The sequence below is a fragment of the Pelodiscus sinensis genome, chromosome 3 (assembly GCF_052426305.1).
Source record: "Pelodiscus sinensis isolate ZL-2025 chromosome 3, ASM5242630v1, whole genome shotgun sequence".
Lineage (NCBI taxonomy): Eukaryota > Metazoa > Chordata > Testudines > Trionychidae > Pelodiscus > Pelodiscus sinensis.
In genome coordinates, this window is record NC_143054.1 from 19,000,915 (window position 1) to 19,026,182 (window position 25,268).

The 25,268-nt window shown below is 47.8% G+C and overlaps 1 protein-coding gene across 1 annotated transcript; it reads right to left on the reverse strand.

Annotated features, from left to right (window-relative positions):
* Positions 1-7,344: 7,344 nt before the first annotated feature.
* LOC149524626 (uncharacterized) lies at positions 7,345-9,258 on the reverse strand. The gene is made up of 2 exons (XM_089777035.1): positions 8,314-9,258; positions 7,345-7,919 (listed from the first exon to the last, which is right to left on the reverse strand). Exons 1-2 carry the CDS (start codon positions 8,999-9,001, stop codon positions 7,372-7,374), a joined length of 1,236 nt encoding a protein of 411 aa, XP_089633161.1. The 5' UTR covers positions 9,002-9,258; the 3' UTR covers positions 7,345-7,371.
* Positions 9,259-25,268: the final 16,010 nt, after the last annotated feature.

Below are 25,268 nucleotides of genomic sequence, written 5' to 3' on the forward strand. Positions count from 1 at the left end.
CCACCCCCAGAAGCCCGCAGAGCCAGCCCAGTCATCCCCATCGGGGGCGCATACCCCATTCCTCCCTCACCTCCTTCCACTTACCCTTCCCTAGCCCCCCTTCTTATTGATGTACAAAATAAAGATAACGTTTCTTCCAACATTGACTCTGTCTTTATTGAACAAAACTGGGGGAGACTGGGAAAAGGAGGTGGGAGAGGGGAAGAGAAAGGCTGGGAGAGGGGAGGGCAACTAACATGATCAGGGGTTGGGAACAGGTCCCAGATGAAGAAAGGCTACAGAGACTAGGACTGTTCAGCTTAGAAAAGAGGAGACGGAGGGGGGACAGGCTAGAGGTCTCTGAAAGCAGGGGTTGGGTGGAGAGGGTGCATTCAGAAAAGTTCTTCCTGAGTTCCCATAAAGAAGGACTAGAGGACACCAAAGGAAAGGAATGGGTAGCAGGCTTGAAACTAGTAAGAGACAGTTGTTCTTGACAAAGCAAATAGTTAACCTGTGGAACTCCTTGCTGCAGGAGGATGTGAAGGCTACAACTAGAACAGAGTTGAAAGGGAAGTGAGATCAAGTCATGGAGGTTGGGTCCATGGAGTGGTATTAGCCAGGGGGTAGGAGTGGTGTCCCTGCCCAAAGTTTGTGGAAGGCTGGAGAGAGATGGCACGAGACAAATGGCTTGGTCACTGTCTTCGGTCCATCCCCTCCAGGGTCCCTAGGGCTGGCCGCTGTCGGCAGACAGGCTACTGGGCTAGATGGACCTTTGGTCTGACCCAGGACGGCCATTGTAAGCTCAGGGCTCAGGGTCGGGGGTCTCAGTGGACCCCCTTGATTTTCATGCACACCTGCTCCTGGGTGGCCAGGCTGGCAGCTCTCCTGCCCTAGCCGGCCACTTTCCTGTGCCTAGTGCGGAGATCGTGGACAAGGTCCACGATGTCCGCACTAGCCCAGGAAGGTGCCCGCCTCTTGCGGTCCAGGGCAAGCTCCCGGGAGCCGCCAGCCTGGTCCCGGCAAGAGGGGGTGGGCTGGGGGGCATCGGGTGGGTGGCTCTGTGCCGTGCCAGGTGCAGGGTCTGCTAGCTGGGTGCTGGCAGGCTTGCACCTGGCACGGGCACCGTAGCCAGCCCGTGCCCCTTTAAGGGGTCCGGGGCCGGGAGGGGGGCATAGAGTTTCCCTGGTGTTGGCCAGAGTGGCCACCAGGGAAACCTGGGGAGGGCTAGCCTCCCACTGGTTCGAACTAAAGGGCTACACAGCCCTTAGTTCGAACTAGCTAGTTCGAACTAGGCGTTAGTCCTCGTAAAATGAGGTTTACCTAGTTCGAACTAAGCGCTCCATTAGTTCGAATTAAGTTCGAACTAACGGAGCGCTAGTGTAGCGCCTAGGAAAGTTAGTTCGAACTAACGTCTGTTAGTTCGAACTAACTTTGTAGTGTAGACATACCCTGGGAGAGGAATCATCCACGGAGAAAAGAATGCCCAGTACTCCCAATTTAGAGTACGTCTAGACTACATGCCTCTGTCGCCAGAGGCATGTAGATTAGGCTACCCGACAGAGTAAAATGAAGCGGCGATTTAAATAATCGCCGCTTCATTTAAATTTACATGGCTGCCGCGTTGAGCCGACAAACAGCTGATCAGCTGTTTGTCGGCTCAGCGCGATAGTCTGGACGCTCCCCTGCCGACATCAAAGGGAGTTGTCGACAACCCAGGTATGCCTCCTGGGATGAGGCATACCTGGGTTGTCGACAACTCCCTTTGATGTCGGCAGGGGAGCGTCCAGACTATCGCGCTGAGCCGACAAACAGCTGATCAGCTGTTTGTCGGCTCAACGCGGCAGCCATGTAAATTTAAATGAAGCGGCGATTATTTAAATCGCCGCTTCATTTTACTCTGTCGGGTAGCCTAATCTACATGCCTCTGGCGACAGAGGCATGTAGTCTAGACGTACCCTTAGTTAGCTCTCTTACAAGTGTAAATTAAGTTCACAACTCCCTTGTAAGAACTGGCGTCACAAAGATGGACCAGTAAATTTGACATCACAGATAAGAAAGAGAAATATGTGACCTCATGGGTATAAAGATGGGTCCAGCAGCACACTCACTTTGGGTATGTCTACACTACCCTCCTAGTTCGAACTAGTGGGGTAATGTAGGCATACCGCACTTGCAAATGAAGCCCTGGATTTGAATTTCCCAGGCTTCATTTGCATAAGCAGGGTGCCGCCATTTTGAAAACCCCGCTGGTTCGAACCCCGTGCAGCGCGGCTACACGGGGCACGAACTAGGTAGTTCGAACTAGGCTTCCTAGTTAGAACTACCGTTACTCCTCGTGGAATGCGGTTCGAACGAGCGGGGTTTTAAAAATGGCGGCGCCCCGCTTATGCAAATGAAGCCCGGGAAATTCAAATCCCGGGCTTCATTTGCAAGTGAGATATGCCTACATTACTGTGGCCAGACAGCCTGCCTCCATATCATCCATCTTATTTGCCTCTCTGAAGCACAGGGCAGAGAAGGAGCAATAATATCAGCATAGTCTATGCTGGCTCATCTGATCCTGAGAAGCTGAAACATAGATATGTGGATAGAGAGCAGCTAAGTCAATAAGCTGGCCTCGAGGCTGCGGCTGGCACCTATGTTGATTCGAACACACACAGTCCCAGGAAGAGGAATTTCCCACTGAGAAAACAATGTCCAGTACTTCAAAATTTAATCATCTCAATTCTCTCTTACAAGTGTAAATTAAGTTCACAACTCCCTTGTAAGAACTGGTCTCACAGCAGACAGACCAGCATCAATTGGCATGACAGATAAGAAAGAGAAATACGTGACCTCATGATTATAAAAGATGGGCCCAGCACACACTCACTTTGAGTGTCATTCTACCCTCTACCTGCTGGTCGGGTTAGGTGTTTGACCTCCCGAGGTTCTATGGGGACGCCCACCTCGTATTTTCGTCTTTCCTAGGAATTGAGGGACCGGCCCTGGCCTGACATGCTGGAGTCGAGAGGCACAGAAGGGGGTAAAAATGGTACCTGGATGTGGTCCTCTGTCTTAAGTGTACACATAGAAAGAGTAAGCTGTTACTTGGTACCATTATTTCTATTTTTCTATCTTTATCTTCTTTGTAACCATTTTTAAGACCTATATTTTGCTAATAGTTAAGAAATAGAGCAATAGCCATTGTAACCATATGATTTATAAGCTTCCTCAATAAACCTGTAACTGTTTAAGCTTTAACCTGACTCCTTCAGTTGCTGTAACAGAACCAAGCACAATTTAAAAGAACTTCAGCCGGTCATAAAGGGACAGATATAGGGAGAGCTTGGGCGTTTGGATCTGTGTCACTCCCAGGTGACAGGACCCACTGGGGCATCTTTCAGTCTTTCCTCAAGGCTGCCCGCTGCAAAGGAATTATGGAATTCTAGCAGCTGAAATCTAAGATGTAATAAGCTCTTCCTATATAACGGGGCGTCTGTTGGCCTGCTGGCCACCCTCTGCGATGGGACCCCGGTCCTAGCAGTAAAGGCACGGACGTTAAACCTTTTCTCGGAAACATACACACACACACTGCCCTGACCGTCGGCTGACAGAATTGGCGTAGTCGGCAGGATTGTGCTACTGGTTCACATACAGCAACATGAAGCCTTTCATGATAGATATGGATTTTAGTGGTATGGAGAAAGGGTTTGCCCAAGAAGGTTGGGGCAACCCAAAATGGGATAGAGAAATGTTAGAAAAGGATTGGGGAAATCCTGAGGAGTTGTGGGTGCAGTTCTGTAAGTATAGAACTGCCTGCAAGCTAAAGAATGGGACAAAGCCTGAGTCTGTGGAAAGGAGCCACTTTCCATTTAGCAAGGAAAACAGGATCAGGCCCAGGCAAGCAGGCAGAAAAAGGAAAACAGGATCAGGCCCAGACAAGCAGGCAGGTAACAGATAAGATTGAAAGCCTTGTGGTAGAACTGAGAAAAAGGCAGTAAGTACTGGAAATCTAAGTCCTTAAACATACTTACAAGAATAATATCTGAAACAAAGCCAGTTTTATTTCAGAGATAAGAAAGTGTTTTAAGGAAAGAAGAAACACGGAGAATTTAAACTCTGCAGAGAATGGAGAGCAAATGCAGTTGTGCAAATGCTAAAATGGTGTAGATAGAAAACTGTGGTTTCTTTACAGTCATTCTGAAGGAAAAATGGGCCCTTTTTCCAAAGGAATGTCTGTAAATAATCCAGGCAAATTTGATTCAAATCTGTACATTTGATTAGAGAGACTGCTAAAAGAACTCTAAAGAGAGGGGGTTCTATTGGAACTGAACTACCCCAATGAATAAAAAGGGAATGTAATTGTTGTACAGCTATGTAGAAATAGTGTAAGAAAGGTTCAGAGAGAATGTATGTGTATCTGTGTGTAGATATATATATATATAGTGTAAGTAATAAATGAAGTTTTAAGGTCCAGTAATCTTGTTTGTTTGTAGGTTTAAAACAGATTGGCTTGGTTTACTTTCAGTAAGACCATTTTAGTCCAAGTTGTTTAATGAAGGTACAGGAAAACTGTAAGCATAAAGAAAGAGTTACACTCTATGCAAAGTTTAATGTGGCTAAGTAGTGTTGTAAACAAAGATTGCACATTTTCCTGTAAACTATAAAATGAGCAAAAAACTGCAAACAAACTAACATGCTGTGAAAGCTCCAGGAGCCACAACAGGTTGTGATTTCCTTTGTGATGTAAATGCCCTAGCTGGCAGCACAAAGAAGCTTTGCAGGTAATAGAGATCAGAAAGTTCAAATTGTAGCCCTCCAGAAAGAAAGAAAAAGGAGGTACTGGTATTGCTATTTTAGTCCCAATAAGAGGTTGGGTATACTAGGAAAAGTTTAAATGTAAGCAGTCTTTTAAGAAGGCAGAGAGAAGACTGAGACAATTGGCAGTTGTAAAAGATGTTACCCCTTTTGAACACAATCTTGCAAAGGTTGGGGCATAGCCCTTGGTCTGATCAAGTGTTAATTGCTGTCCATACAATTTCAGACCTACAAGACAAATTGACTAACTTACTTGTGTATATGTAAACCCTCAACTTCAAAGGAGAGGGAAACAGCTGCAGCTTAACTTCTATGGAAAACCTGTAAAGAGGTGTTCTTCAAAATTGGCTGATACCTCTGCTGCAGACATAGGGTGTGTCTAGACTGCAGGCTTCTTTCGAAAGAGCCTCTTTCGAAAGCATCTTTCGAAAGAGGCTCTTTCGAAAGAGCGCGTCTAGACTACAATGCGCGGATCGAAAGATCGATCCGCTATTTCGAAAAAGAGCGTCCAGACTGCCGGACGCTCTTTCGAAATTGAAAGCCACCCGGAACTGCTTCTGCCAGGGCATGGGGGCAGCATTTCCTTCCGGGTGCTGCCTGCCTGCCCTTTGCAGAGACGCGTGGTGAGAGGGACACTCCTGAACACCCGTTGCTCTGCTCCTGCAGCTGCCTTTGCTGTCCCTTGAGGAATTTGGCAAGGCATCGCAGTGCTGCTTTGGAGTGCTCAGCTTCCTGGGACACCCCAGCAGCTTTTTTCTTTTGAGGTTTTTCTGCTTGCAGACCCTTATTTGTGGCATGGAGCCAGAGCTGCCCCTGGGCAGGCGAGGGCCCCACACCACCATACTGCAGCTGTTGCTGCATCTTCGTGAGACAATCATGAGGCTCCTTCCCGAGCTGGACCCAGACCAGAGGGACGAGGGGTTCCCCCGTCCGGCAGCCACACTGCCCTTGCCTCCGAACTTTTTCGTGGACAGGCGTGTTTGGAGGTTTGACACCAGCTCTGAATGGTGGGACCGGATCGTGATGGAGATCTGGGATGACCAAGACTGGCTACGGAACTTCCGCATGAGAAAGACCACTTTCCAGGAGCTGTGTACCTGGCTCGCCCCTGCTCTGCAACGGCAAGACACCCACCTGCGGCCCGCCATCCCCCTGGAAAAGAGGGTCGCCATTGCCCTCTGGAAGCTGGCAACCCCCGACAGCTACCGCTCCGTGGGACACCAATTTGGCGTGGGGAGATCTACTGTCGGGGCCGTCTTGATGGAGGTAAGTCATTGTCTGGGGACAGTCACAGTTTGGGGTGGGGGGAAGGGAGACTGTCAGGAAGGGCCAAGTGGAGTGGGAGTGGGAGTGGGAGTGGGAGGGAGCTCCTCCACTCATCCTGAATTGGGGGGCGGGGGGGGGGGGGGTTCTGAGGAGGGGATTCCCGGGCTGTTTGTTTGAGAGGGAAGGTGGGCGGTGGGTTCTCCTCCTAAGACATAAGGCACCCCTTCTAACACTTTGTTGTCTGTCTCGTTCTGCAGGTGGTGAGGGCCATCAATTCGGAGCTGCTCAACAGGCTCATCTGTCTACCGGATCTGGACAGCGTCATGGCCGGCTTTGCTGCCCTCGGCTTCCCCAATTGCGGAGGAGCGCTCGATGGGACACACATTGCCATCCGTGCACCGCCCCATCGAGCAGCCCAATTCATAAACAGAAAGGGCTACTTTTCTATGGTCCTCCAGGCCCTGGTCGACCATCGTGGACAGTTTTCGGACATTTGTGTTGGGTGGTCAGGGCGGGCACACGATGCCCGCATCTTCAGGAACTCGTACCTGTACCGGAGGCTTCAGGCAGGAACTTTTTTCCCCCATCGCCAGTTTGCGGTTGGGGATGTGCACATGCCGGTGTGCATAGTGGCTGATGCCGCCTATCCCCTGATGCCGTGGCTGATGAAGCCCTACACCGGCCAGGTGGATGCGAGCAAGGAGCAGTTTAATGCTCGCCTTAACCGGGCTCGCAACCAGGTGGAATGTGCGTTTGGCCGTTTAAAGGGCAGATTCCGGTGCTTGCTCACACGCCTCGACATGGGGGAGACCAACATCCCCGAGGTGGTGGCCGCGTGTTGCGTCCTCCATAACCTCGTGGAGAGGAAAGGGGAGGCCTTCCTACCAGGGTGGGGGAGAGCTGCTGATGCCCAGGAGAGGCTCTTTGCCCAGCCCCGGACAGCTGCCATCCGCCAGGCTCACCGGTCTGCAGTTGGCATCCGGGAGGCCCTCCGGGAGCAATTCTCCAGTGGAGGCCACTGAGTGCACTGAGGGGCTTCTGCCTGGGGACTGGGCCCTGGCCCCCAATAGAAGCTTCACTGCACAACCCATCTCCTGACCCAGTTTGGACACATCACTTACACCAGGGTGTGTTTCAAAATAAAATGTTCTCTTTACTTATTTATAATTTTGTACATATAATCAAACAATGTGGCAAAATAACAAAAATTTTCTTCATTTTTGTTGTTGCCAAACTATATACAATAAACAAACAGTGCCTTTAACCCTTTGTTTGTGCTTTAACTGGGGTGATGGGGGTGATTGAAACCTGGAGGGGGGAAGGGGATCAGGTTGAACGGGGCTTGGCAGATTTCCCTTTCCTGGCTGGGCCTCGTGTTTGGGGTGCTCCCCGGCTACGGGATCGGGTGATGCACCTGTCGGTTGGCTGGCTGCTGGGGGGCTCTTGGGACGTGGAAGCCTGGGGGAGAGGAGGGCCAGGGGGAGAGAGGGGCTGGGGAGCTGGGGGGGCTGGGGGAGAGGGAGGTCCAAGGGGGGAAAGGGCTGCTGTTGCGGAAGGGGGGTTTGGTGGGGTGGGGTCATGGGGTGCTGGAGGAGCAGGACCAGGCACAGCAGCAGGCAAGCCGCTGACCTCCCTCAGGGTGGCGTACAGCACCGTGCGCTGCAGGACCAGCTCATTCATGAGCCGATCACGCCACCTCTCCTCTGCCTCCGCCCTCTGGAGCAGGATGGCGTTCTGCTGCTGCACAGCCTCGACGTGCTGCCGGAGGATGTCGGCGTAGACACGCCTGTGTCTGCGGCTCCCATGTCTCCGAGGTGGAGATGGAGATGGAGGTGGGGCTGGGGTGCTGCGGCCCTCTTCCACGGCTGGTCCGGCTGTGGAGGAAAAGAAGAAGACACAATCAGTCCTATAAACTGGACTCTGTAGCACTTACAATACTAACAGGATGGTTTATTAGGGGATGAGCTTTCCAGGGCCAGACCCACTTCCTCAGATCAGAGTAACACGGCTACATTTCTATCACAATCAGTCATGTGTGCAACAGCTGTCCAAAAGGGCATGCCCTCTCCCTTGAGACAGGGGAAGCAGACATTCTGAAGGTCACACTGTGTGTGTGTGTGTGTGTGTGTGTGTGTGTGTGTGTGTGAGAGAGAGAGACCTGGGCATCAGCATGAGCATGACAGGTTTCCCTTGTGCATCACCCACTGTGCACCCACCCACCTACCTTCCCCTCCCCCCCCGGGTGTGACACAAACTCACTGTACTCACCTGCTGCTTCCTCTCCCGTGCCAGATGACGCCTGGGAGGCCTCAGAGGTCTGGGTGACTGGCTCCAGGGTGAGGGTCGCCGTCTCCTCGGTGTCCTCCTCCTCTGGGCCCATGTCCCCGTCTCCAGACTGCTGTAGCTCCCGCTCTGGAGCGTCCACCACCGGGTCTGCCAGTCCGGACTGCACGAACCGCCGTGGTGTGCGTGCTTCTGCACTGCCACCCAGGATCTGGTCCAGCTCGGGGTAGTAGGGGCAGTAGTGGGGGGCTGCCCCAGAACGGGAGCTCTCCTCCCTGGCTTTGGCGTAGCCCTGCCGCAGCTCTTTTACCTTGGAGCGCACCTGGTCCTGGGTGCGGGGGTAGTGGCCCTTCTGGGCCAGGGCTTCAGCCATGCGGCCATAAATGTCGGCGTTTCGCCGCCTGCTTTTGAGGGCCTGTAAGGCCTCCTCCTCTCCCCACAGCTCCAGCAGGCTCTTGATCTCTGCGCCGGACCAGGATGGTGCCCGGCGCTTGGAGCCCTTGTCTGGGTCCCCAGAAGGCTCGGAGGAAGGGCCAGGACGCTCTTGGGGCTGTGACATGCTGCAGCAAGGTCGCCGTGTGCTCTGGCTCCTTGTCTGCAACAAGTGGCTGTGAGGGTGCGCCTGTCCCTTTAAGGAATGGCTGCAGCCAGGAACCACAGACGTGCAACCCATGGCCCAGATTGTCCACCAGGGCTTGTTCCTGGAGGCCAATAATTTCGAAAGAAAGGGCTCCCCCCGTCCAGACTCACGTTCTTTCGACGGATCTCCCTCGAAAAAGGCGTTCTTCCTCGTGAAACGAGGTTTACCGCCGTCGAAAGAAAAGCCGCGTTCTTTCGATTTAATTTCGAAAGAACGCGGCTTGAGTCTGGACGCAGGGGAAGTTCTTTCGAAAAAAGGCTACTTTTTTCGAAAGAACCCCTGAGTGTGGACACGGCCATAGAGAGGTAGAAATGCATGTCCCTCAGTACCCAGACAAAGCTAGATTCCCTTAAGGATTGGTGCTGAGAGTTAAAGCAACTCTCAGATTTATTTATTTTTCTTCCCTCAGGAATATGCTTAAGAAAAGAACCAGGAGGTATGAGGTTTAGTAAACAAGCTCACCCTCCTTACCAAATTAATAGTAGCCAAACCTGTCTCATTGGGAAAAGTCATTTAGCAGGAATAAGGAAAGTAGAGCAAACATTGGAAAGTTACTAGGAATAAGAAACATTTTCCTTTGAAAGGACAAAGCAAGTGATTTGAGGGAATGTGAAGATAAAAGGTGGACTCCATGGGAGAATGGAAGGAATTAAGTGATGGTTGTAATATGTAAAGGGAAATCTTGTTTTAAAAATGACACCTTGTTTCTTTGCAGCCTCTTCCTTAAGCACTGTGCAAACGATCTATGCAAAGAAACAATCAAATGTAAACATTTTGTCTATGAACACTTTTTTTAAATCTGCAAAGGAAAATTAGGGATTCTACTGAAACTTAATTGGTTAACTGCATAAAGAATGAGCTCTATATTGTAACTCTATTTTGTGGATTTCAAATTGACTAGTTTTATTTTGTTTTGGATAATGTCCGCTTGCTTAAAATTGCAAACAGACAAGGCACAAATTGGTTAGTGCTTGTGTTGGGCACTCAAAGGACATTTAACTTTCTAGAAACCAAATTATTAGTTTAGAAACTCAAGCTTTGAAACTTAACTGTCTCTTTCAAGGCTGAGTTGATAACACTTTTGGCTTGCTTTTAAATTCAACATTATATGTGAATACAGGCTGCCTGGCTATTTCAAAGGAAAGTGGACAGGGAAGGCTGTTGCTGTCTCAGCAGACATATCCACCGCACCCCTGACCACAAACATAGAAGGAACAGCTCAACTTGCAGAGCTGGCAGCAATCAATTAGCTTGTGAGGCAAGGGCCAGTACCATAGATTGGAATATTGGAAATGGATATACCAGCATGCAACCCCACATGCCTTAAGCATAAGTCATGTGTCCAAAAGAATAATACTCTAGCTGCACAGTTAAATAACCTAGCAGATGCAGCAATACAATTTTTTGCTGCCCAGGTGGATTGGGAACGCCTGTACATTTGGCTACATGAAACCTTGGGACACACAGAAAGCGATGAGCCAGTGCGGTAGGCACATGCCAGGGGGTGGCCTATCACCCACAAACAAGCCAAAGATCTGGTACAAGCTTGCACCCTATGTGCTGAACTCAGGAAACATATAACAGAAGGACAATGGTTTGCCAAACTAAAAGATGGAAAAGCACTATGGGCAACCTGGCAAGTAGATTATATTGGTACACTACCCACCAGTAAGCAAGGGTGGAAGTATGTTTTAACTGGAGTAGAAATTGTTTCAGGAATTGGTTTTACTTACTCAACCCCAGTGGCAACAGGGTTGTTTACAGTCATGGGACTAAACCGCTTAATAGCCCTGTCCCAACACCCCAGTTTGGGAACACAAATCCATTCACTGCACTCCTACAAGGGAAAAGGAGTCTGGAACACCAATAACCATTACTGAGGCTTGGATTGTATCCAAGACCGGCAAACCTTATGTTTTATCACAGGAAACTGAGGTAATATCCCTGAACAGCGCTCCAGTGGGATGGATCCCTCCCAATGCTGGTGTGGATCCGGGAAACCACCATGAACTTTTGTATATATATATACCGCTTGCTGTTGTAGCGCTTGCAACCACTGTTGTTAGGTACAGACTATTGAAATGAGACATGGCACTCCAATTCGCCATGGTCTTCTTCCTCATCCCAACTGCTACTGCTGTACCAGAACACCTTACTTGACTCCTCCACTGGACTGGGAATCGAGTTTGTCCCTCTCAGCCCAAATGACTGGTGAAACAAGAGTGACATCTTCAGATGGGGACCGGTATGGTTCGATGACAGCAACTACCGCAGTCCTCAAAATAACTTTGGGGGGAGGCAAGGGGAGTGGCAATGAACGGAATGGGATAAGACATGCTGTAACTAAGAATGTAAATAACTCATGGCTAAATTGGTTAGCCCAACAGCTAGAACTTTCCTTAACTCCTTTCCTACACTCTATTATGACCACTGTTTTAATTGTTTTGATTGTTGTACTCCTTTTCTGCATAACCCTATGTATTGTGCAATGCCTAGATAATGTAGCTATCTCTTGTGTGCACATTTGATACACAGCACCAGGAAAGATCCCTAGTCAATTCCTAGATCCTAAACCCTCTAATCAGGCCATTGGGTACTTTTAAATTCCTCCAAGGTGGGCAAGAGGCACTGGCAAGCCACCATCTTGCATTCCTGGGATGTGGTGTGTCGTATCAGGGGGTGGAATGTGGCCAGACAGCCTGCCTCCATATCATCCATCTTATTTGCCTCTCTGAAGCACAGGGCAGAGAAGGAGCAATAATATCAGCATAGTCTATGCTGGCTCATCTGATCCTGAGAAGCTGAAACATAGATATGTGGATAGAGAGCAGCTAAGTCAATAAGCTGGCCTCGAGGCTGCGGCTGGCACCTATGTTGATTCGAACACACACAGTCCCAGGAAGAGGAATTTCCCACTGAGAAAACAATGTCCAGTACTTCAAAATTTAATCATCTCAATTCTCTCTTACAAGTGTAAATTAAGTTCACAACTCCCTTGTAAGAACTGGTCTCACAGCAGACAGACCAGCATCAATTGGCATGACAGATAAGAAAGAGAAATACGTGACCTCATGATTATAAAAGATGGGCCCAGCACACACTCACTTTGAGTGTCATTCTACCCTCTACCTGCTGGTCGGGTTAGGTGTTTGACCTCCCGAGGTTCTATGGGGACGCCCACCTCGTATTTTCGTCTTTCCTAGGAATTGAGGGACCGGCCCTGGCCTGACATGCTGGAGTCGAGAGGCACAGAAGGGGGTAAAAATGGTACCTGGATGTGGTCCTCTGTCTTAAGTGTACACATAGAAAGAGTAAGCTGTTACTTGGTACCATTATTTCTATTTTTCTATCTTTATCTTCTTTGTAACCATTTTTAAGACCTATATTTTGCTAATAGTTAAGAAATAGAGCAATAGCCATTGTAACCATATGATTTATAAGCTTCCTCAATAAACCTGTAACTGTTTAAGCTTTAACCTGACTCCTTCAGTTGCTGTAACAGAACCAAGCACAATTTAAAAGAACTTCAGCTGGTCATAAAGGGACAGATATAGGGAGAGCTTGGGCGTTTGGATCTGTGTCACTCCCAGGTGACAGGACCCACTGGGGCATCTTTCAGTCTTTCCTCAAGGCTGCCCGCTGCAAAGGAATTATGGAATTCTAGCAGCTGAAATCTAAGATGTAATAAGCTCTTCCTATATAACGGGGCGTCTGTTGGCCTGCTGGCCACCCTCTGCGATGGGACCCCGGTCCTAGCAGTAAAGGCACGGACGTTAAACCTTTTCTTGGAAACATACACACACACACTGCCCTGACCGTCGGCTGACAATTACCCTCCTAGTTCGAACTAGGAGGGTAGTGTAGACATACCCTTTGAGTGCCAATCCACCCTTTTCCTGCTGGTTGGGTTAGGAGCATTGCCTCCCGAGGTCCACGAGGATGCCCACCTCGTCTTTCTGAGGAACTGAGGGACCGATCCTGGCTTGATGAGCTGGAATCGAGAGACACAGAAGGGGGTCAAAATTGTACCCCTATGTGTTCTTTTGTTTTAGTGCATGCATAGAATAGAGCTCTTTAAAGATTAAGCTGTCACTTGATACCATTATTTTCTATCTTCCTTTTTTTCCTTTGTAACCATTTTCAAGATCTGTATTTGCTAGCAGTTAAGAAATAGAGCATTGTAACCATATGATTTATAAGCTTCTTTAATAAACCTGGAAGTGTTTAAGCTTTTAACCTGACTCCTTCAGTTGCTGTAACAGAACCAAGCACAATGTATAAGAACTCCAGCCAGTCATAGGGCAGACACAGTGAGGCAGAGCTGGGCATTTGGATCGTGTCGCTTCCAGGGGGAAGATCCGTAGGGGCACCTCTCAGCCTTCCCTAGGCTGCCTGCTGTGAAGGGATCATGTATCCTAGCAGTCAAAGTCTGAGGTATAATAAGCTCTCTCTGTAAACTCTGGGGCATCTGTCAGCCTCTTGGCTGCCCGCCGCGAAGGGACCCCGGTCCTAGCGGTCAAAGACATGGACATAAAACTTATCGGGGAACCCATCAGCCTCCCCTAAGTCCACCCGCTGCGACAGGACATTGTGTCCCAGCAGTTGATGACTTGGGTGTATAACACACACACACGCACTGCCCTGTCCATTGGCTGACAGGAGGGGAGGGGGAGTCGCAGGGTGTGCACGGGAGGGGGTGGCCGGCCGCAGTGGGCACATGGGCGGTGGGGAGGGGCCGCACTCACCCAAAGGCCTCCCGCATCCTCCACCGGCTTCATGGTGTGCGGCCCCGGCTTTTGAAGTGCCCGGGGCTGCCGGAGCATTTGCAGCAGCGCCGAGGTGCGCCGGGCTGCGCAGCTTCTGACGCCGTAGCTGCCGGTGTCTTCTTGTTATGGTGGAAGGACGGGCTTGCCCTGTCACACCCCTCCTCCTCCAGCAGCCTCCAGCCAGCCAGTCTGCCTGTCCACCCCCGCATTAGGGTGTGCCCAGGCACACCCGGCACACCCTGGCTGTGTCTACACTGGGCCACTTATTCCAGAAAAGCAGCCGCTTTTCTGGAATAAGCTGCGAGCTGTCTACACTGGCCCCTTGAATTTCCGGAAAAGCAACGACGCTCTACTGTACAAAATCAGCCGCTTTTCTGGAAAAGCTACGCTGCTCCCGCTCGGGCAAAAGTCCTTTTTCCGGAAAAGCTTTTCCGGAAAAGGGCCAGGGTAGACAGCTTTTCCGGAAAAGCAGAAGAAACGGAAAAAAGCGGTTTGGACGCAGCGAGACCCCATAGGAGCCCTGGACTTCCTGGTAACCCGAGCTCTTAAAGAGCTCGGAGGCAGCTGGCTGCATGTGGCAGGAGCGTGCCTCAGACCTGCGGCCTGAGCTCTGCCACATGCCTCTGTTCTGCCCAGCAGCTACCTTGCAGCCCAGCATGGCAGCTCTGGGTGGTGAGACACCTGCACCCCCAGCTCAGGAGGCCCCCAGGGGCCGCAAACGGCGGGCCCCATCCTGGACCCCCAGGCTGTGTCCAGACTCAGGGTTTTTTTCGGGAAAAGTAGCCTTTTTCCGAAAAAACTTCACCTGCTTCTAGACTGCGGCTTTTCTTTCGACGGCGGTAAACCTCATTTCACAAGGAAGAATGCCTTCTTTCGAAAGTGCTTCTTTCGAAAGAAGGCGTTCTTGAATGTAAATAGGGCTTCTTCGAAAGAGAGCATCCAGACTCACTGGGTGCTTTCTTTCGAAAAAGCGGCTTGCTCTTTCGAAAGTTCCGCATGCAGTCTAGACGCTCTCTTTCGAAAGAGGCTCTTTCGAAAGTATCTTTCGAAAGAGCCTCTTTTGAAAGAGGCTTGCAGTCTAGACATAGCCCCAGAGAGCTGGAGACCCTCCTGGACCTCTGGCAGGAGGAGGAGGGTCTCCATGACCTGCATTCCAGGCGCCGGAATGTAGACATATACACCTGGCTGGCCAACAACCTGGCACAGCAGGGACACCCTGGCCGCAATTGTGAGCAGGTCCGCTCAAAAGTCAAGGAACTGCGGCTGGGGTACATCCGGCCCAGCGAGGACAGGGGGGCAGGACCAGACGCCAACCCCTACTATGACCAGATGAACGCTTTTCTGGGCCAGCCAGCCCCGCAAGGTCTGCCAGTGCTGGTGGACACATGCCAGCACCCCCCCCCCCACATCATCCGGCCTACCGAGGCGGGGGAGGGAGAGGACAGCAGCAGCGTGTCCGGGGGAGAGGAGGCCAGCATTGACACCACCCAGCAGGCCCCCTCCAGCAGCTCCTCCGAGGCCGAGGCCGGGGAGGAACCCACTGGTGAGTCTTTGCAGTTTGCACTCCCAAAGGAAGGGGGGGAAGGGCGGTAGGGGGGGGAGCCAGGTGCCCGGAGGGAGGAGGGGGAGAGCATGTCACTCAGGCCACGTGAGCTGCACGCTGCGTAGCATTAGGCAGCAAGCAGCACGTGCAACCACATGCAGCCTGGTGACCGAGCAGCACGTGGCAGCTGCAGGGCACGCCTGGGACTGTGCTGCTCACACACATTCACCCCGCTGTGAACTGCTGTGCCACCGAGCGGTAGCTGTCCGGTGTGGCCAGCTTCCAGTGCGCGATGGCGACCCTCTTGTTCATGGGGATGGTGCCCGCAGCCGGGTGGCGGCTCTCTGCAGCGTGGGGGTGAGCCAGGTGCACAGCTGCAGGAAGTTCCGCTTTCTCATCCGGAATTCTGATCCATTGCTGGTCGTCCCATAGTCCGAGGACCACCCGGTCCCAGCAGTCGGTGCTGCTCTCCAAACTCCAGACGGGCCTCTCTACGGTGGGGTGCTGATGCGACATGGTTGCCAGGGCCTCCCTGGTGAGGGAGTCCAAGGTGATCTCTGCCTCCTGGTACATGTACACCATGGCACCGGCCTCCAGCACAAGCAGCAGGCACTTGTACAGCTGAAGCAGGGGCCCGAGCAGGTACGTGGCCACCCACGGCTCCATAGCAGACAGAGCAGGGTAGAAAAGCAGTTGGGGGCCAAAGGGTGGTGTCCCCAAAACTCAGAGGGCAACCACCAAACCTACGAAGGGTGTCAGTCCCCGGCAGAGGCCCCAAGGCACGGGAGAAGGAGACCAATGGCTGTCCGGCGAGATCCCTTTAAGCACATGTCTGAACGGCGCTCTGGCCCCGCCCCTGGAAAGGTCTGGTGGCCTTTGCCCTCTTCAAAATGGCTCGGGGCTTCTGCTTTTCTGGAAAAGCGCGCCGCCAATGTAGACGCGCTTTTCCGGAAAAGTGCATCGTTATAACAGTAACTCCGGGGCCAATGTAGATGCTCCTTTTCCGGAAAAACTTAAAACGGAAAACTGTTTCGTTTTAAGCATTTCCGGAAAAAGGTGCCAGTGTAGACACAGCCCCTGTGCGCACGCCGGGTGAAAACCCCACTTCTTCAGATGAACTGCAAGCATTGCCTCTGTCTTGGAGCAACTGGGGCCAGATCAGCCTCACTGCAAGAATGCCCTCAACTGCAGGAAGTTCTGTGCCCCTGCCCTGCTTCCTGTCCCAATACTCTTCACCTGCAGGGGGGAGGGTGTCACTGTATAGGGAGCTACCCCCGTCAAGCTTATCCCTGTGTATTCAGACCCTTCCCCACACACAGAACCCCCTCCACTCTTTGCACCTTTGTCCTCCTTGACAAAACCCTTCTCTTACACCTGAATCCCTCCCCAGCCAGGCCTCACCCCTGCCTTCGGAGTCCTCTTCCTCACTGAGCCCTACCTGAATCTCCTGCCAAGTTTCAGCCTTCCATCCTTTTTCCCTTGCTAAATATAGAAGTCAAAATATACCTATGAATAGAAGGATATAGAAAGGATATAGTACAGCGAGGATATACAGAGGTAATGAATAGACAACATGAAATTCACAATCTTTATTTAATGGAATTTCCCATCACATCTACCACCATTTTTAAAATTATCATTCTTTTCCATTTCCCCTCCAGAGTCCTATTTTTGCTCTATTTGCAAAAATGGCTTTCCCCTCCACATTTGAGAACTTATGCAAACATTAATTTGCATATGTTTGCAATGTGAAAGCCTTCTTCACTTAAAAAGAATCCTTCTTTCACTCAGAAATGCAAATGTGTTTGAAAACTCTCTCATTTTCTTTGGAAAATGGGTCTATTTTTGCTTGGAAAATATGTTCACATTTCCGGACAAATGAGCCCATTTTGGTGCTTGCAGTGAATAAAGCACCCCAAACATTGAATTGTCACCAGCTTTGCATATCATTAAGATTACTTTTTAAATAATTAGCTAATTTGGATTTTACCCAAAATGCTGGGTCTAATGTCTTTCATCTCTCAAAAATAGTACCTAGTGATCTCCATTAACAATATGTAAACCAGGACTCTGCATTTACATCTAAGAGATTATACCTCCAATTATTGCTCTGTGGAGCAATGCTTGATTGATGATTTAATACTTGTTTCTAAAAGAATACTGCTTTTGCCTGTCCTGCATCAATGCAGCATTGATTGCAAATATCCCATCTATAGGCTCAAGGCCACCAATGGAAGTGAGAGAGCAACTGTCCCAGAGCTAAAAGCCTCGGGTTTCCAGCCACTGCCACCATTGCTATTACTGTGGCAGCAGCCAGAGACCTGAGCCCTTTAAATTGCTACCAGAACTCTGAGCAGCATACGCCGGGCAGTGTTGAAGAGATGCCTGGGAAAGACTAGCCCCCTCCGCCCAAGACCCTACCCCTTCTTCTGATATGCCCTGGAGTCAGGCCCAGCAATTCTGTCAGCAGCCCTGCATAGGCCTGATTTAAGGCCCATTCAAATCACTTGAAAAAAGACTGTCACTGATTTCAGTAACTATGGAAACAGCTAGAGGCTGCAAACAAGACAGGATCCCTGTGCTTAGCACCAGAGTTGGTTAGAACCATGTTGACCACTTTCATGTCAAAATTGCTAAGGAATCAAAATTTTCTGATTTTGGTCAAACTTTGGGAGGGATGGCTTTTCAGGTCTAGTATGGAATTTCTGCTAAAACAAAGAGACAAAGACACAGACAGAGAGACAGACAAAAGAGATCTACCTGCATCTGAGCAACAAATAGCCTAAAGGTTTGGGCATGTCTCCAGGTTGCGGAAATTTAGGTTTAGTTTCCTTCAATGCTTGATTCAGACAAGAAACGTAGTCGTGTATAGGCCAATCAAGGTCTTAACCACTTGGTTATTCTAGGATGGGGTAATCTCACTTTGGATTTTTATTTCCTCCTCATGAAAAAGTTTAAATGGTTTGTTTTCATTTGAACTGGAAGGGAAACAACCATAAAAGTTCAAAAATGTATGCAAAAGAGAACGTTTGTATTTTGACCAGCCTTACTAAACACTGAACACATATCTGACCAGAGACAGTCCTTGCTCCAAAGAGCTTACAATTTAAACGTATAAGACTGAGGCTATTTCTAGACTGCATTCCTCTGGAAAGAGTAATGAAAATGAAGCAGATCGAAAATTCAAATGAAGTACAGCCGTCCAAGCGCTTTTTCAAAAAAAGGTTTAAAAAAAAAAAAACCCGCAGTCTAGACAGGGTTCTTTTGAAAAAAAACAACAACCCTTTTTCAAAAGAACCCATACACCTAATTTTTTCAGGAGTACGAGTTCTTTTGAAAAAGGGTGGGGGGGAGGGAGGAAGGATTCAAAAGAACCCGGTCTAGACTGCAGGGTTTTTTTTCGAAAAACCCTTTTTAAAAAAAGTGCTCGGATGCGATTATGCAAATGAAGCGCAAGATTTGTAAATCCGCGCTTCATTTGAATTTTTGATCTGCTTCATTTGTATTCCTCTTTGGAGAGAGGAATGCAGTCTAGACAGGCCCAAAGAATGAGAAGCAGAAAGAGATGAGAGTGATAGATAAGCTTAAAACATGCAAAGTACCCTTGAATTTTCAAAGACTGAGGGGAGGGGAGGGGAGGGGAGGGGAGGGGAGGGGAGGGGAGGGGAGGGGAGGAGCCTCTGGTCCCATGCAAAAGCTGGGCGGGGGGGTAGGGATGGCTGGAAGTCCCGGCCCCCTCCCCACCCCACCTGGCTTTTGCACACGACCACAGGGCTCCCAAAGCCAATTGCGCCCCGTCTCTCAGTCGCTACCCCACCTCCGCCAGGCTTCCCTCTAGCACCCAGTCAGAAATTCACAAAATACTGGACATTGCACATGTCCAGTATTTTCTGAATTTTTCTACCGGACAGACGGTGCAAATATCGGACTGTCCGGTACAAAACCGGACACCTGGCAACCCTATGGGGTTGTTCTCCTGCCAGGTCAATATGGAGAAACAGGACAATAGAGGAAAATATTCCTTGTGAGTCACTCTCTTAAAAGCTTATTATAGTTTCGTATATTTCAGAAAAGATTCAGCTGCTGAGTGCCATTGTGGTCATCTAGTGAGAACATTCCTTTATAGCATAGGCCATAGAACCATGGGTGCTACAGTCTTTGTAGAACTGGGCAAGCCAAGGCCCCGTTGGTGGGGGAATTAAAATACTAATTATCCCACAGAGCACAACTGTAATATAAAGAACCAGAATACAAAATGTAGCCACATTATAATATTTAAGGTATTCTTATGGTACAACAACAACAACAACAACAACAACAACAAAAGACAATTTGCATTTAAGCATCGCAACTGTATTTTATTTTTCCACTTCATTTTACTGCATATATTCTACTATTAATATGGCACTATTATTAGTATTATTTATTGAACTGTAACTTGCAACATTACAATTAAATCATCCTTTTTTATATGTAATGCACGTTTTAACAATTGTAGCCTTATATTGTCAATCTCGTTCATAAAAGGCATCTGCAAAATGAATAATGAAAACAAACAACTTTAAAGGGAGATAAACGTATCCCCTTTAAGCGCTACTATATAACATTATTTTTTCTAATGTTTTGTAAAAATAAAAATAAACAAAAAATAATATATTTATATTTTTAGAAAACCTAACAAACACCATCCACAGGCTAAGGCAAATAGAAGCAGTTTGATATATATTGAACAAAAATGCAAATTTAATGCAATTTTGATTATTTGATTCCATGATTATCTGTCTAGGATTACAGTGGATATCTAGGAATGCATCCAAGCTGATCTCATAATAGTACATCTTGGCCTTTAGCAAGACAATCATGTTTTTTTCCCATAGTGCATATGTTGCTTTTGTTAAAAAGGGGTGTGTGTGTCATGGACCCTTGAAGCCCCTTTCCCTGCCCCCATTCTAGTACCAGTATTTAGAACTTCCAAAGATAGTTCTTAGGCCATAACTGTTATTTCTGCACCACAATCCTTGGTAAATTATTACAATGTTAAATTACCTTCACAGATAAAAAGTATGCATTATTTGTAATCTGAAATCAGTTCACATGCTCTTTGGGCAGGTGTATGCTTGCTTCTATTTATCTCGCTCCCTGCACAATAGGACACAATTGCAAAACATAGAAAATCATTACTAAATGCCAGAACAAAGGTTTTAATGTGATTTAACTTAATTTTAGAAACCACGTGAGTAGCTGCAGTTTGAAAAATTGTTAAATGAGACAAAATTTTTAAGGAAGGTCTGTACATATTGTGGGACAATGAAAACTGACTGAGCAAAGCAATAGTATACATGCTGCAGGGATAATCTGTCATTGACTGTAGGATAGTCCCCCCCCCTTCAGTGTCTGATTCTACAATAGTTCACTGCAATAGTGACCACAAAATTGTGAAACTAGACAATCTAGATCCTACAATAGCAAAAAAGAAAATCTCCAGCTGTGTTTGTAAGTTGATAAAAAGAGAGCATGAATATTGTTCCAACAGAAAGTGTTGATGCAATATTATCAGATGAAGTGAACCTCTCCAATACTACTTTTTATTTGTATAGAGTTTGGAACCCCCTCCCCTCCCAATACCCTCTAACTTAAACCCTTTCATTTATAGGTTAATTAAAAAAAGATTGGATTTGCAATACTCAACACATACAATCGTGTACATAATATATACACATCTGTCTTCCAGGCAGAAATCCACAATACCTATATAAAAATCCAATAGTTTTATGTGCACACGGCCAGGCTAAGTGCCACTTACTCCTACGTAAACAGGGCCAGGATCGACAATAAAACTCTAGTTAAAAAAGAATGAGAGAAATTATGGAAAAATACAGACATGCATGTGACACTTTCCTCAGGGAGCTTAGAATCATAAGGCATTATGTTGCCCTTTTGCCTGGACATTAGAATTTAAATTGTGTGTCATCTCCCCACCACACCAGACTGTCTGTCTCCCCAGCAAACTTCTCCAGATACCGATAGTCTAAACCTTTCCTGGCAAGTAAGGCTAAGGCTGCTTTGGGACAGTTTTCTGATGAAAGGGATGCAAAAGTTGCCAAAAGTGAAAACTGGTCAAACTGCTTCCTGTTGTTGACATTTCATGGCACCATTGCTAGCTCCCTTGTCAACAGATAGAGCAAAGCAATATGGGTAAACATCCCACAGTGCAGTGATCCCTGTCCTTCTGGAGATTTCCTCATAGCTCTGAGGGCTCTCCATGCTGAGAAATGTCAAAGCAGCACAGCAGTCTCTCTAGCCATCTCCCTGCAACAGCAGTCTGCCTGCTTCTGAGTTCCTATGTCAGGGCAGAACAGAAGCACTCCAATAATTTGCTCTTTGTTTGTTCCCCAAATGAAGAAGCTCAGTCAGCTGCCAGATACTTTCAGGAGCTTTGAAAGGGGAGAGTTTCATGCCTGCAGGGCCACAGAGATCACAAAACACTGAGCATAGCCATCAGGGCAGCCATTGTGGGATACTGGCAGAAGCCAGTTCTCTGGACAAAACAAATTGGCTGTGTCTAGACTGGCAAGTTTTTCCGCAAAATGCTTCCATTAAAAGCATTTGTGGAAAATCATGCCAGTCTAGACGTAGCCATAGAGTCCACACTGGCTGTTTGACAATAAAGGGAGATGGAAAGACAAAAGACTTTCACGGAGGTGGAAGTTTTTTGTCACCAAAACTGAATGTTTTCCCCAACAAAAGTTGCATTGCAACGCTCTCACTGTTTTGTCACCAAAAAGCAGTTCTAGACAACAAAATGTGCCAGTCTAGATAAGCCCTCATATTCAGTGACTCCAGTTCTTGATTCCCTAGAGACCTCCCTCTGGTTACCCATAGAAATTGAGTCTGCAACCTCCGAAGGAATTGTGTACAGATGAGTCTCTTAGTTTAGTGAGGATGGCCCACACTTGCACGGAAAGGGTTTGTAGTAAAACTAAGCACATGTTTATTAATAAAGAACAGAGATATAAGTGATACTCAGCAAGAGAAAAAGAGACAGGTCTTGTTAAAAACACACACATACAAATAACACACCTTTTGCGACTAAAACTTAACTTTAGCAAGCTACAATCTTTGCTTAAGCAGCTTTCTCACTTGCATCAAGCTATCAGCATTCCGGTACCCTCTGCTCTGCAGAGTCAGACAATGCTGTTCTTTGTCCCCTGAGCCATACCTAAGAGGTTTTCTTCCTGTACATTTCTATAGGACTAAAGGAAAGATTCTTTTGAAGTGTATTCTCCCCTGCTGCATGTGCTCCAGGGAGCTGATGCCATGCTGTTTCCTTGTCCTTCTGATAACTGGTGTTTACCTCAGATGTCATTGTCTCTGACTTACAAAGCTGGACCCAGGCAGACAGGCAAATCCAACTTTCTTTGTCTAGGACAAGCATGTTTATAAACTTTAAGGAAAGTGTGGGCCCTCAGTTAAACTGACAGGCTGGCCTGTGAACTGTCTCTTTGCAGGTATTGGACTTGATAATTTCTGAGAATATCCAGGGAGAGGGAAAGAACACTGCAGAAAGATGTCTCTAGAGAGCTCAGAAACGAGTTTACTGGATATTACTTGCAAGGTAAGGTTTAGAGGCAGAGTTCAAAGAAGTTTGCTGATGAGGTGAAGAGGATGATTTGGCAGGGCAATGACATGCAGTTTAACCTTCAGCTGTCCACAAAGATGCCAAAGTTTATTTCATGAGGTGGTTAATTACATTGCTGAATCCTGCTTTAGATTAAGTTGTTCATTGGCATGTGTGGGGCTTAATGCTTTTCAAAAATGAACTCCTAGTATAATGTTGCCCATTCATCTAGCATGAGTAAATGTCCCTAATGTTTCTCATTGTCTCCTGTGGATACAACTAACCTAAAGAATTCTGTTGTCTCCATTCACAGTTACATATTTAGGGAAACAATTTTTAGATGTTTGGTGCATCTAACCTGTATTCGTTTTGTGCTTTGGGATTTGTTACCCTTTTAGGGAGGCAGCATGGTCTAGCTCAGTGCTTCTCAACTTTTTTTTTTACCCAGGGACTCTTAAATGGAAATAACAAACTACAGACTCCCAACCAGAAGTGATGCTTACGGGGGCATGTGGAGTTATGTGCCCCCCCCCCTCCCCGATTTCTGTATTGTTAGACCCCGCCCTTTGAGTGCTGATGTGGCAGGGCAGAGCAGTTGTATATCTTCTTGGCTAGCTGCTGCCAGCTTGTTGAATCAATAGCTGTGAGCAGGTCTGTTGGTGGCAGGGGGCGAGGGGGAGGGCAAACATGGCAGTTGCCCTAAGGCCTGATGCTTCAGAAGGGCCTGAGGCTCTGGCCACTGCTACTGCAGGAGGGCCAGCTACCAGAGTCCCAGGCCTTTTAAATCACCACTGATGTGCTGTGTGGTGCGCTTTGGATGGCTCTGATGGTTGGGGGTCAGGGGACATGATGCATTCTGGGTGGCTCTGAGGGCTATGGGGGGCGAGGTTTGGTGTACTCCAGGTGGCACTCAGGGCCAGCTGCCTCAGTTCCATCCCTTCCAACCAAGTCCATGCCCTTCTGGAAGCCTGGAGCCATGTCCCACAGCTTTGCTCAGGGGCCTGGGAAGTCTGCTCCCCTCTCCCCGCTGGCTGGGAGGCAGCCCTTTCTGATGGCAGGATAAGCTCTCTTTTCTGAATTTGCACAGCGATTTTTGATTCCCTGGACCCAAAGAGGCTGTATGGCTTGCTAAGGTGGTGAAGATGGTGCTCCCATCTGCTCAGGGCCCCCTGGTTTAAGAACTAGTTGTTTAGCTAATAGGGTACTTACTGGCCTGGGTGTCAAGAGAGCCGGATACTATCAGAACTTCTGATGTGGACCTGCTGTGAGATTTAAGACAAGGCACTTCACTTGTCTGTCTCTGAGTTTCTCTGTCTATAAAATACTATTTACATAGTAACACACTTTGAGAGCTACACCAGAAAAGTCATTTCTAAGAGCTAATCATTATTATTTTTCTCTGTTGTTTACCAGTATTAAGAACCTGGTTTCTGTTAAGGTAATTGCCTTTTAAATAGGATTTATTTTACTGTGATAATACTTTACACACTTATTGTGAAAATCTGATCTCTTTGGCTGGTGTAAATGTGAACTAATACCACTTCAGACAATGGTGTTAAACCAGATTTACACTGGCATAACTGGTATCAGAATTTGCTCCTTAACAAACTATGTATGTGGCCTGTCCCAAAAGATTGTTTCTATTCCAGTCTTTCTCATGAAACACTGCAATAGCCCCAAACAACCAGTCTACACAGACCCAGAATCAATGGGTGGGGAGGGGGGGGGGAGAGAACAAACAGTGGCATCCCCTAGTGATCATGAAAATACAGCAGTACTCACTGGAACTCAAACTATCTTGTGCTTTGAAGAGAATGAAAATAAGAAAGGTAATTGTTCTACAAATGGCTCTGAGGGTTTTCTTCCATCATCAGAAATGGAAGTTCTATGTAGCTTTGTAACTAAACGTTATAGGACATATTTTATGGGCATAAAGTAAATTGGGAATAGTTCTTACTCTAGTTACTGAATTTGTCTTTACGATTTACTGCTTAATATTATTTTTTATTATTTGACATAAAGGTTGATATGTAGTTTGTTATACCTTTATATAAATATTCCCAATACACTCTGTCATGGAAAGCTCTGAACTGTACATTGCATCTGTCTGTATTGATAGGATCAAAAAGATTTTTCATTGGTACTTTCTGTGCATAATTTGCTGCCAGTTTGCTTTATTTAAATCAAATGCTCAGCTATGTGCTTGATCCAGCATTTCCACATTGTGAGTTCTAATGAATCTTTTAGAATTTGATACATAAAGTATTGCCTTGGTCTAAAGCAATGAGCCCAGGGCTAGGAGATAAAAATGCTTGAATTCTAATCATGGCATTAACACCACCTTGCTTGAGTTTGTCATTCTGAGATATGGTT